Consider the following 13,831-nt stretch of genomic DNA (forward strand, 5'->3'; position numbering starts at 1 on the left):
CTGAGATGAAGAGCTTACTGTTCCCTCGACAGAAGATACCTGCTTTCAAACACCTGTTGGAGAGCTCAGGTGGACAGTAGCCTTCACCTGCACTCTCTCTCTTCCCTCAGAATGGGCGGGTGATCCTGCGATAGGCACACTCATAATCCTCACCTGAAGACTGTCAGGGAGACCAGCCCTTTGGGAAATGGAAATTTGTCTCTGGAAAATCCCCTTCAAGCTTATCTCAGAAAGAGCCTCCCCAACTTCCTGATCATGTCCCATAATCTGACACTGTGAACGAATCAGGGATTAGCATGTATAATTTTTCTAGGCCTACACACTGTCCATGTGATGTAAATAGTAATAATAATTTGTTATGTACATAGTGTTTTCCCCAAAGCATTGTACATTGAAAATGTATATGTACAATTGTTACTACCCAAATAAGCTGGTAGTGATTTATTGACCTTGGAAGGATGAAAGTCCGAGTTAGCCTTGCCAGGATTCACACCTGTGACTTGCAGATCACACTGAGCTATTTTACCAGCAACCTCTGGTCCCATGAAAACTGGGTCTTGAATTGGGGCCAACAGCCTGCCCTGGAAGATGGGTGATTGAGTGACCAAACACTCATTAAAAGCCACTGAAGCTCTAGACCCTCTCATTTACAGCATTGCCCAGAGAACCTGATACTCTGCTAATCTACTGACTGGGGCCTCAGGTCTGCTCTTGTATCTGAGTATTTAGATTGAATCAGTAGGATATCATTTTGCTGAGCAATTACATGCATAGTAACCAGAGGCCAGAGTCATTCCCCGGGGGTCTCACACAATACACGTTGTTGGACTGTTTGATTTAGAGCAAGGGATTCCTTGTTAGTAAGGGAACATACACTAAGATCTGGCATAGAAACACCCTGGGGTGGTCATTAAATAGTTGCAATTTAGATGTGGGTTGTCCTGAGAGATGGGGGTACCAATTGTCCTGGGAGATAGGGGTACCAATTGGTTTAGGTTGTCAATCAGTGTGTGTGAGGGGCTGTGTGTGAGGGGCTTGCAAGGGCTACCCTAGATGTTAGCAGGTGGGGTTTGAGTTTTGTATTCCCCCTTAGTCTTCCTAGTCTCCAGAGGGTTTATAGTGATAAAGTCAAATTATAAAATGTCGAAAGTTAAAATGTCGAAAAAAAATGTCAGAAAAAAAAAATTTCAAATGGCCTTTTTTTAAATTTTCTGTTCGAAATGAGGGGTTTCCCCTCCAAAACCTCCCACCCCCTTTTTAAAAAAAAAAAACATTTTTTTAAACGCAAAAAAAACATGTAAAATAAAAAATGACATATTCGGGAAAAAAAATGTCGACATGTTTTTTTCGACATTATGTCTTTTGACCTAATGTTTTCGACTTTTTTCACTGCCTACCCTCCAGAGTTGTCCTTACATTCCTCAAGCCTAATTACCTGTTAGAGGGGCTACAACTTAGGTATGGGCTTTCTCCTTGGCTGCCCAAAACCAGAATTCCCAATGGCACTTCGAGGGGACGTTATATACGGTATGACAAGATGAATTATTTTACATTCTGCAATCACTGGCTTTGTTATGGGCCAGGGACAGAGCACGGCAATGCCCCAGTAGCCTTGGCCTCTGCTGGGTTTTCTAAATTAAGATGCTGCACATAGAGGGTCTAAGGAATGGGCATGAATGTTTTCCATGTTGTTGTCCTTTCCTTTTCCCGGATTGTTTCAAATCAGCTGGGCCATGTCAGTGATGCACCAGTCTTCCTACTCCTACCTTATCTCCCGACATTTACAGGCAGTTATGCAGCCAGCGAGAGACAAGGTCTAGTGTGGCTTCTCTATTCCTGTGTTCCATGTGCAGGGCAAGCAAATATGGTGTATGTCAGCGAGAGAAGGAGCTCCAGGTAAACAACTGGGCAAAGGCAGTGCATTTTGGAAGGTGGACCATTGAAGGGTTTTAGAGAACCATTACCTTATTAGCATTGGGTATTGCGAGAGCCGCTAGAACAAACAATGGTCTAAAGGCCTTCTCAAAGAAATGGAATGCTGGCTTTCTGGAGTGATGTCACTGCCTGCAAACTCTGGGTGCAGTGAGAGAAAGCTAGATAGAGAACGAGCTTGAAAGAGATATGACATGATATGATATGATATGATGTGATATGATATGGCATTTATAACACGCCTATACACAAGTGTTTCAAGGCGCGACGCGGCAAGGAGGGGGGCAAAGGGAAGACAGACAGCGATCTTACTAGGCCAGGTGTCATTCAGATCGCGCAAGTGCATGGGAAGAAGGGAAGGGAAAGTGCAAGGGGCAAGGGAGAGGGGAAAGTGCAGTACAGGGGTAGTAGAATATAAGATAAATAATAAAGGGCCAGCTGCTGGCAAGTGCAAGGTAAGTGCAGACAAGTCCTGGGAGGTGGACTGTAGGGATACAGAGAAGGCCCCGCAGTGCAGGGGTTGCCAAGGAGGCAGAGCAGGGGGCAAGTGGCTAGGCCAGGGACCGAGATCAGTGAGAGTGGGCCAGTGCAGATTCAGTGCAGTTTTAATCAGGAATTTAGCATAGCAGGTGAGAGGGGGAGAGAAAGCAGAAGCAAAGAGGAAGGTTTTGAGGATCTTCCGGAAATGGAGATGGTTCTCCTCAAGTTTCAGGGAGGCAGGAAGGCTGTTCCAGGGGGAGGCCCCTGCCACAGAGAGAGATCTACCCCCAACTTGTTGCTTGGAGAAGCGGCTGACCCCGAGGGAGTTGGAGGCAGATGAGCAAAAAGCTTGAGAAGGAAGATATTTAGTAAGAGAGAGTTGAAGGTATTTCGGCCCCAGGCCCCAGAAGGCCTTGTGGACAATGCAGAGGGTTTTTAACTTAATCCTCGCAGCCACTGGGAGTCAGTGCAGAGATTTCAGTCCTGGAGAGATACGGTCCCTGGGCTTGAGGCCAAGGACAAGTCTCGCAGTCCTGCTCTGGATGAGTTGCAGAGGGCGGAGAGTAGAGGCAGGCAGATTTAGATACACGCTGTTACAGTAGTCCAGTTTAGAGAGAACCAGGGCTCTGGAGACAGTGAGCTTCTGGGGGAAGGAAAGGAAAGGAAGAATACCTCTGAGGAGGTGCAGCTGGTAGTGTGACTTCTTTAAGACGTCAGAAATGTCAGGAGAGAAGGAGAGTGTGGAGTCGAAGATGACCCAGAGGTTTTATGCCTTGCAGGTAGGAGCAGGAAGAGGGCCAAGAGAGGCCAGCCAGAGAGCTGCGGGGAAGGAGGGAGTGGGTGTGCTGATGAGTAGAATCTCAGTCTTACTGGCATTAAGGCAGAGGTCATTGGCGGCACACCACTCCTGGATAGCAGACAGACAGTCAGAGATGAGGAAAGGAGAGGAGGAGGCAGAGGGTAGCCTGAAAATGAGCTGGGTATCATCTGCATAGCACTGAAAGTTGGGGCAGAGAGCGGCGATGCGGTGGGCAAGGAGTGCCAGATATTGGTTGAACAGCCACGGAGAGAGGTTAGATGCCTGGGGGACACCACAGGTAGAGAAAAAGATGTCAGAGAAGAAGGACCCAAGTTGGACCTGGGAGGGTCGATTGGAGAGGAAAGAAGTCAGCCACGCCAGAGCCTGACCAGTGATACCCAGGTTATCACGGAGACGGTTGAGCAGGATGGCATGGTTGACAGTATCAAAGGCAGAAGAGAGTTCAAGCAAGATGAGAACACACGGAATGTTAGAGTCAAGGTTGGAGAGCAGGTCTTCACGGATGTTCAGGAGAGCAGTTTCTGTGCTTCTTGCAGCTCTTAAGCCAGACTGATGGTCATGAAGACAACCCACAGATTCAGCATTGAGATTAAGCTGGGAGATGGCCAGTTTCTCCAGGAGCTTGCCCAGGAAGGGAGTGATGGAGATTGGGCGATAGTTAGCCGGGCAGGAGGGGTCGGAAGAGGGTTTCTTAAGAAGAGGGTGCAGAAGGGAGTGCTTTAGCGGGGATGGTAAGACTCCAGTGGCGAAGGAGTGATTGCAGAAGTCAGCCAGGGCAGGAGCCAGGGAGTCGATGTGGTCCTTGATAGTTTGGGAGGAACATGGGTGAACCTGTTTCGACGAGACTTTCATAGATCGGACTTGTCTGGAAACCTTGTCAGCAGAGAAAAGGGGAAACGCAGAGAAGGAGGGAGGAGGGGTGGCTGCAGAATGGCCAGAGGAAGAGCAGGGAATAGAGGGAGAGAGGTGATAGGAGGAGAGTGAGGACAGGATGTCCTGAGTTTTTTAAATGAAGTGAGAAGCCAGTGCCGTGCAGAGGGCCTGGGAGGGAACAAGAGAGGTAGAGACTGTGGCAAGATTGGCCAGTTCCTTGCAGATTTTAAAGAGTTCAGCTGATTTGTTAGATGCCGCAGAGATGCGGACTTGGATATGGGCTCTCTTCTTGGTGGGAACGGAGAGCCAGTATTGCCTTTGCAGCAGGTGGCAGGCCAGTTTGTCAGAGGATGAACATGAAGCATGCCATTTCCTCTCGGCCACCCTGCCCTTGCATTTTAGGGTCACAAGATCTGAGTCATACCAGCAGTTACACTTGGCTTTGGGCTTCAGGAGGATTCTCATGACAGGGGCAATGATATCAAGAGTATCAGATATAGCAGAGTGGAGAGGACTGTGTCAGGGTGAGAGTCAGCCAAAGGGGGACGAGGGATGAGAAGGTGGCGGCGAAAGCCTCAACTGACACGCGAGTCAGGCCAAACGGGAGAATGGAGAGTGAGAGAGAGTCGCAGAGGTCACAAAAGGGTCCGGAGGGGGGACAGGAGGCATCCAGGTGGATGTTGAAGTCTCCAAGAAAGAGGAGTTGAGTGGTTGAGGCCAAGAGTGAGGAGGTGAGGTCCGCCCAGTCGGAGAGGAAGGAAGAAATCTGACCAGGTGGCTGATAGATAGTAGCCATAGTAAGGAAATGGCTAGGAGAGAGAGAGTATTCAAAAGAGGAGTAGGTCTGCGTAGGAGTGACAGAGGCAGGAATCAACCCAGGGAAGATAAGGACAACACCCCCACCAGCGCGGTAGGGCCTGGGCACGGAGAGGATCTTGTAGCCGTTATGTATGAGTGTGTCAAAGCTGGTGACAGAGCTGGCCGTGAACCATGTCTCAGTGAGACCGAGGACATTGAGGTCCAGTTCCTCAAGAAGGCGGAAGATATCAGAGGAATGTTTGACAGCAGAGCGAGAGTTAAGAGTGGCAATGTGGAGAAGGTTGCCATCCTTGAAGGACTTCCGGGCAGGGGTACAGATCAGAGGTACGTCCTGCAGAGGTGTAGAAGGAGCACGAGAGGGGGCAGAGAGGGAGGGGACAGCAGGAGAAGAAAGGAAGTTGATGAGGTGCGGGACGCATCTATCAAAGCGGTGAAGGTTGGCCTGGACCAAGACGGTCCCATTAGAGTAGACATTAATGATGGCCTTAGAGGAGTGGAAGGAGGCCCAGAGGATATTCAACGGGTGCCACCATTAATGGGAGAAGAGGAGAAAGGAGCGAGCACAGAGACCATATGAAGGGTCCATAGGTCAGGGGAAGGCACAACAAAGAGGATGTTGGTGAGAGTTTCCTTGGAGGAGGCACTGTTGTAGGTGTGGGGCGATCGGGAGGCCTGAGTTGGAGACCAGGATGTCCTTTTTAAACTTTATCCTACCAGATTTAGTGAGGAGAGCAGGATAGTCAATGGAGAAACAGTAAGATAAGATAGGAGAGATAGAGAGCACAATAAAATAGGTGGGAGAGGAGGGGGAAGGGAGGGAGGGGGGAAGACAGATGAGATCAAGCAGACAGGATAGCAAGCAGCAATCCAGTTGTGCAGTAGGACAGACTCTCAGGGTTAAATATCTTACAGTGCTCAATATGGAACTAGGGAGAAGCCACCTAAGAATGAGAATCCTGAGAGGGGAGGAAAAGGCCTACTTCACCACAGTGCAAGAAACAACATTAAATGCGTATTTGGTAACCGGTGAAGAGGCCACCTAAATTTGGGAATCCTGAGAGGGGAGGAAAAGAGAGAGAGAGGGAGATAACAAGAGAACTAGAAAACAACAGAGAGCACTAGATGATTGCAACATAACTGTAGAATGTGACATTGGTCCACCAGAGAAGCCACAATTTGATATCTAGAACTTCACTGCGCAAACCATTAATCAAATGTACATCCAAACCATCATTCAACAACATTGTGTGGCTATCCTTGGCATGCCCTACAGTGAAATGTTATTTTGGCAGTATGTCATTCCCTTTGCCTCACCCCTACTGACAGAAGGGCAGGGTAGAGATTGCCACGCTAGATGACTTAAAAAAGCTCACAGCCAATATATAGGCTCTGTGTGTGGACGGATGCCTTTACAGCAATGATTTCACGCTTGCCCCAACATCCCATTACCCTAAACCAATCAAAGAGAGTTATACTACCTCATAACCACAGCACCAAATGTTACAAACTATTCCACGTATCCCAGTATAAGTAAATGTTACTTGACTGCAATGTCTAGCCATTGAGAACTCTCTGGTGATATACGTAGAGTGAGGGTGCCCCAGCTATTGGAGGGGAAGGGGTAGGTCTTTGAGTACCAGTAAAATGGGCTATAATAGCATCTGGCATAAAGTGGTATACATCAACACAAATTATTATTATTATTATTATTATTATTATTATTATTATTATTATTATTATTATTATTATTTCAGGGCCGTGGAAGCTGTTCTGCTAAAAGTGTACACTTTCAGATTAATTTTATCAATCTACACTTAACATTTCTTTTCCTCCCAGTTTTGAGGAGAAATCGGATCTAATTCTCACCCTTTTATATTTCTAGCAGCCCCACTTTTCCCAGCTGCACAGCGCACGAGGAGATCATCCGCGGCTGTACTGAATCCTATCCTCCAGACGTCACTGGAAGAGGTGGACCTGCTCTATGAGGTATGTGAAGACTAGTGGGGAGGTGACACCTTTCCAACAGGCAACCTCCTGATTGATCCATTTCAGCAGCACCCGCAGCCCCCCTTCAATGACCAACAGGAGGGGGGAAACAGAAGCCTGGTACATTTACTGCTCTAAGAGAGACTAAGTAAATGAAAGGTACTTCCCTGAGTCATACCCTGACTAAATGACCTGGCCACATAGAAAGATTGTTCAAGTGGACCTGTGAAACCAGCACTCAATTAAACTAACATTAACTCTCTCACACTCCCTGCATCCTAATGAGAGGTTTTCATTGTGCCCCCTTATCCGCTACAAGTGTGGATCCTGAAGCACATGGCTTGCCCTGTACCTATTCTGGAAACTGATTCGGGAATATTCTCGGCACTCTTTCCTAGTCTCCCAATGCAGGGCAGAATCAAAACAAATACCAATAGTGGCCACACTCATGCTCTATAAACATTGGCAAACATTGAAATTGATATTGAGGCTGATATTTTATTTGTATCGCGCTCGTAAACAAGCGTTTCAGAGCGCGTCGAGGCAAGGGAGGTGAACAAGGGAGAACAAAATAATGATCTTACTAGGCCAAGTGACATTGAGAATGCACAGGTCCATGGGGGAAGGAAATGGGAAACGTGCATGAAGGGGGGTAGAAGTGGAAAGTGCTGAGCAAAGGAATAAACATAAATAATAAATAAATAACAAAAAGCAACAAAAACAGTGGTAGTGCAGCCAGCAAGTGGCAAGTGCTAGGTTTAAGGCAACAGACAGGGTGTGTCTGATAAGTGCAGAAAAGAAGGGGCGGGGGCTAAATCAACACTGATTTAGAAAAATAATAGTGAAAGATGCAGTCCTCCTTGGTCATAATTGAGAGGAATGACTCTTGTCCATGCTGGTCATAAAAGGACCACGATGATTCTGAGCAGTCATACTAGATTGCATTGAGGCATATGCCCAACACTCACATTCTGGTAGACGCCTGAATCTTACAATAGTCTTTGCTTGTAATAGTTATTTTCTGACACACATGCCAGGCCAACATGACAGGCATTCCAGACACAGAGGTAATCTCTTACCTGAAGTAGCCCCACACAATGACTCTGCATTTTCTGATCCAACATGCAGACTGTTCATTTTCTGAGATAATAAAACACATATGTTGTGTTTGTACTTATTTGTAGAACAGGCAAATACATTTTGATAAGACATCACTTTGACATGACGCATTTACAGATGACACAGACGCCCCCTTGAACTGTGACTGTAGAATAGCAAAAGGATGAGAACAAGTTCAAAGCTTGTTTATGAGGGTTTGCAAAACGTGGGAAATAGACCAGGGACAAAAAAAAACAAAATATAAGAAACATGTAATTTACCACGGTAACTTTAATATAGAGGCAAGTGTTTCAAATTAAAGAGTACTCTGTAAGTGTGCAAGGGTGGATGGGAAAGAGCGTAGGAGAAACTCCCTCTTTTACAACTAAGATGAGAGGCGGGTTTCAATGGAGGAGGGCGAGTAGAGAGAAAGAGCAGAATCGAGAGGCGACACAGAGGGGCATGAGGCAGTGAGGTTCACTTCAGAGGAGGAGCACAGAGAATGAGCTTGTGAATAGACAGAAATGCAGTCAGATAGGTACTGAGGATGAAGACCATTGATAGCTTTGCAAACTACCTTGAACAGGGAGCAGTTGTGTGTGGAGTGCCAACCAGTCAGGTATCGGTAGCTAGATGATTGGGAGGTTCTGGGTATGTTGTAGAGACTTGTCTAGATGGAGGAGTAGAGGGAAAGCCCAAGTCTTAGGCACATGCAGTGGTCAAGTTTAGTGAGAACAAGGGTTGTGATAAGTGTTTTCATAGAGTGGTGGCAGTGATGAATTGTTGCAGTCAGAGATTGCTTTCAAAGAGGACCTCAAGGTTGGGAGCTTCTCAAGCAAGAATGTCAAATCAAGAAGGAAATAGGAAGGGTGAGAGGGGGATCATTGGAAGCTGGGATAAACATATCTTATGTTTTTGAAGAGTACAGCCTCAGGCAGCAGAGAGCTATCCAGTGACGGATTGCAGTGAGGAAGTTTATTATCTATTCCTAGATGGCTGGGGTGAAAGAGGGAAGGAGAAAAATATTTGAGGGTTGTCAGCAAACAGGTGATAGTGAAAGCGAAAGGATGAGATAAGTCTTTCAAGGGCAGAGGTATAGAGTGTGCATGGCAGAGGTCCAAGGACTTATCCTTAGGGGATGCCAATAGGGAAAATATGAGTCAGAGGTTTGCAAGTCCCAAGAGATTTTAAAGGAGTGAACTTCTAGGTTGGAAGCAATCTAGGACAGGGGACATTTGTGAAATCCCGAGTCCTAGAGAGTGAGGAGTAGAGTGGTGCAGCATACCGCGGTGAAAGCAACAGGGAGGCCCGAAAGGATGTGTATAGAAGAGAGTTTGGAGTGGTGCACATCAGAGAGAAACCTGAAGACATGCAGGAGTGCAGTCTTGGTGGAGTGCTCACTAAAAAAGCCAGATTGAAGTGGGTCTCCCAGGCCTTTTTTCTCAAGGTACTTAGTGATCTTGTTAAAGACTAGCTGTCCAAAGACCTTTGAATAACGGGAAAGGAGGGCAGCTGGGCAATAGTTCTCAGGGACACTTGGGTGGAGGAGTGTGCCAAATGCAGGCTTTGAGTGATAATTTGAATGAAATTACGCTGAAATCCAGCTATTCGGCGTCAGTCAAATACTTCCTGAAACACTGACTCGAAGCCGAAGTCCACCTTCATTGATTAGCTATCTTCTCTCTGTTTGAAAGCTGATATTCACAGAGAGTGGAAGCGCTGGAGTAAGGCTGCAGCAGCCAATACGCTATGTGCTTATGGGCTACTGCAGCCTGCATGAGAACACGCTGAATTCATGTGGTAAGAAGTGGAGGAACCAACCAATTCCCTACTTCTTGCACGGAATCTGCACCCGTGGCATTGGCAACCGAAAATTCTCCCAGTGAGGATACAGACATCAATGAAGCCCTACTCAACCCCTCTTCCCCCCACTCTGTCCCCTCTTGCCTTTCCTGCCCCTGGTGCTCTCCCACGCCTTCGTTTTTGAAAACCTCAGCCTGTGTAATGACACAGCCTTTTCTATGGATAAGTGAACATTTGTTGCCCATTGGAAAATGCTGGGCCATTTCCATAACGTGCCTCCAGCAGTACATGAAACCTTAATATTCTGCTAGAGACATGTTATGGATATGCTTAACGGGCACACTCGCCACCTTCTCTGATGTGTGTGTCTGTTGTTTGACTACAAAGAAAGACTTGCACGCACTCCTGGGAAAAGATGGCATTGTCCCTCTGCTTCGACTTTAGAGCAGTGCCTGAAAGTCTTTCTTTGTTGTCCGCTCCATTGTGTATGCCAGATATATATATATATTTTAATCTGCTGTGCCTTCTTAACTGTTCACCACTTATTTCTGCAGCAACAGGGGCAAGAACCACACTTTTCTGCCATGTAGGTGTTTACATTTTTCAACTGCCGGATGTACTTCCCAAATGAGACTGCACTCATTGTTAATGCTGCATGAGTTAGAACGTGATTTGCGTCATGTACAGGCACTGCACTGTTGCTAATACACTGACTTTGAACAGTATCAGGAATCTAGCAGAAATGCTGCATTCTTTAATGTTGAGTGACAGTTCCCAAAGCAGAAGGCTCCAAGCTGCAAGGTAGCGCAGCAGGTTAAGTCACTATTACTGAAATCACATAAATTGAGTTCAACCTGTATCGTTTAGGTTTTATCAAATTTATTCTGTACAAATGTGCTCTAAAATGCACCGTTTGAACCTGGGAAGGGGTCACGCTCTGTTGCTTGATTTTATTTCCAGAGGGGTTGGGGAGTAAACATTTTTGCCCCGGTAGTGAACTGTTTGGTGCACTATTTGGGGCTTCAGCTGTATACTTGGACCAACTATTCGGAAATTCATCCGAATAATAATTTCACTATTCAGTACACCCCTACTTTGGTCAGCAGGGGGTTTCTTCAAAGTGGCTATGATAATTGCAGCTTTTGAAGTCCAGTAGAGAAAGAGGGGTTAAATAGCTTAGAGAGCTAAGGGCAGGTGAGTGAGACTAACCCTCATTACGAGGTCCCGGGTTTGGTAAAAATCCCAGAAAAATTACCAGTACTACGGGCACCAGCAGTTTTACCAGACCGGGAAAATCCAAGTTTGTTGGTGGTAGCTCTGATGTACCGGCAAGCCTGACCTGCTGGTAGAGCAGGCCCCTACTGGCAAAGAAATGCTTACATTACCGGCACCTGTATTACCGGTGCTGGTCATTCCGTCATTCCCATGGAACTCCATGGAATGGGAACTTACCGCTGTCTTCGCCACCCTTAATATCCCAGTAATACGGGGATATCTGACAGCAGAGATGATAGGGGGAGTTTCTCTGTGTACCGCTCCCATTTCCGGCGGGATACCAGGAAACCTGTAATTACCCCCAATTTAAGTCTTTGACCATTTCAGGAGCAAGCGCAAGATGGGCTGGCGCTGCAAAGGATTGGTGCTAATTCAGAAGGAGAAACAGGGGAGAAGTAGTTGAGACTAAGAGCGGGGAAGAGAGGTGGTAGAAGAAGGGTGTGGGGGAGAGATGGGAGGGATGTGAGGGAGTCGCGAATTTTAGAGATTTTAAAGGAAATCAGTGAGCAAAGTCATTTACAGAAAGGGAGAATGGAATAAATAGTGGCTAGAGAGGTATAAGCAAACTGGAGAGTAGATGAAAGTTTACGGGGATATGGCAGGGAGAGGACATTAGGTCTGTGAAGTAGGTGGAGAGGAGCAAGGGAATGTTTAGAGGCTAGCACTATTGCAGGGGTCCATGATTTGTACCACCAGCGTCGTAGGTCACAACTCATGTTTGTTTTTGTTGTCTGGATCTCAGAGGGGATCCTGGGCTGATCATTCAGACCGGAATATGTGAATGTGTGTGCAGGATAGTATCTGTCAAAGGGAGACATAAGTCCATACTTGAGTCAGAAAAAAACATGGTCAATGGAAGAGGCATGAATAGGGAGAGATACAGGGGAGAGGTCCTTAAATTATTAAGGCAAGGAGCAAGAGAGTCCTGCTTGAATTTCCTCTTGGTCAATAGAGAGGGAGAGGAGGAGTAGGGGGTGGAAGGACTGAGTTGTTAAAGTGAATGATGGAGTGATCAGACCGGCCAATCGGGAGGTCAGAGGAGAAGAGCAAAGAAGAGAGAAGTACAAGGCTCAAGAGAGTTCTCATCAAAGCCAGTAGGCTGGACATAGAGAGAGTCTGGGGAGTGGTCAGATAGGAGGCAAATACGTTCAAGCAGGGTGGCTGCAGAGGGCTTGGGAAGGTTCAAGTTGCCCAGCATGGCACACGGATGTTGGTGGGAACTGAATCAAGGAGAATATTCAGCCCAGGGAAGAAATATAGGTTCATTAACAAAGATTTTTGTCACACCCTTGTTATTCTTTGTTTGATTTTACAAATGCATTTGTCATTCTTTAACAGAACTATTCAAGTCAAATGCTGTGTTGGCAGATAAATGCACACAAAGATAACGTATTAGCACTTATTAAGAACTCATTTAATTTTGTGCTTGTGTGCCTCTCAGTTTCTTTTGGCAGGTCTAGAGATTGGGAGTGACCACCAGATTCACATCCGGGATGCAGAGCTATCCTCCCTGCGGAAGGCTGCCACCTTTGACGTCATCTGCAATGATGTCATCCCTAAAAGCATCACGGAAATCCGACGGCTGGGCTCCAGGCTGTCTGAGGTCCGTGGTGTCCTCAAGAAGGAGGATTTTGAGCGGACGTTGCTGACGATGGCCTACTCAGCCTACCGAGCTTCTAATTCCAACACACAACACCAGAAGGAAACGTGGGCTGAATCCATTGCCAGACTTTTCTTGGCCCTAAAGCGTGATCTCATGTTTCCCTCAAGCAAAGTACCATCTTCATGAAAGAGTTCCAGTGCCAAGGATAGTATCACCAGCCAGCGAACTGCAGTGCGGTTTGGTCTAGAAAGGCATGCCTACCCTAACCGTAACAACATTCAGAAAGTTGCGACTTTTGCCATTTCGACAAACATCTTCATGTTTACACAGTGGCTTGAGGCCAACTTAATTTGCCACCTTTTGTATTTATGTAAAATAATGCCCATTTGCTCTCATTATAGTGTATTCTATTCCATAGCATGTGTGTAAGACCACCTCATTTGCAGAGCGCACTTTTATATGATGTCAAAGTATAGCTGCTGGGACTCATGCAACTCAAGGAATCATGCCAAGAAAACACTGCGTAACTCCTGACCAAGGTGAGCCTTGATTCAGAAGTGGCTTTCTCACAAGAATGAACCAATTCCTAGGAAACCTTGATGCACATGCAATAAAAAGAGGCCCATTCAACAAAATGTCCACAGTGCTTCAGAGGGCAATGTATAAAAACGAACATAAACATGTTATGTTTAATTTTTGAGCAAATACCTTATTTATACAGCATTCATTGTCAAACTTGGGTATCTACTCTCTGGATGACCAAACTCTCTAGAAGGTTAATTAACAACATATATACACGAATAGAGTTCATACCATATCTACATCAAGAGAGCTAAGGACAACAAAGAAGACTTTATTTGATGTTCTTGCCATAAGGGTGAATATCTTTGCCAGATGGTTGTGCTGTGGCTGCTTGTCTAATCAGTTTGCATTTCGCTGCCTGGAACAGCAGGCAGTTCTACCATCCTCAGTCTTCCTGATGCCCAGGTTCCTGGCAGATTGCGAGGATTAACCTGGCAAGCCCAGAGTGGCAAGACCTTGGAGGAAGCAACCAGCCCTCCCCTCAGCAGCAGCATATTGCACAGCTTTGAGGAAGAGAAACAATTAGGCAGAATTTAAGTACTTAGATTTGGTAAAGAACT

The 13,831-nt window shown here is 46.4% G+C and overlaps 1 protein-coding gene across 2 annotated transcripts in view; it reads left to right on the top strand.

Moving 5' to 3' along the window:
- The window catches only part of FAM180A (family with sequence similarity 180 member A), a 130,501-nt gene extending 117,177 nt beyond the window's left edge, over window positions 1-13,324 (top strand). Inside the window, exons 2-3 of one of the 2 annotated variants that reach the window (XM_069628765.1) lie at window positions 6,810-6,910; window positions 12,528-13,324. In XM_069628765.1, the coding sequence (XP_069484866.1) occupies window positions 6,810-6,910; window positions 12,528-12,875 (449 nt within the window). In that variant the 3' untranslated portion in view covers window positions 12,876-13,324. Of the gene's footprint in view, window positions 1-6,806; window positions 6,911-12,527 lie in introns of both variants that reach the window. The other variant, XM_069628766.1, reaches the window with a different exon arrangement.
- Window positions 13,325-13,831: the final 507 nt, after the last annotated feature.

The sequence above is a fragment of the Ambystoma mexicanum genome, chromosome 12 (assembly GCF_040938575.1).
Source record: "Ambystoma mexicanum isolate Mex_15411 chromosome 12, UKY_AmexF1_1, whole genome shotgun sequence".
Taxonomy (NCBI): Eukaryota; Metazoa; Chordata; class Amphibia; order Caudata; family Ambystomatidae; genus Ambystoma; species Ambystoma mexicanum.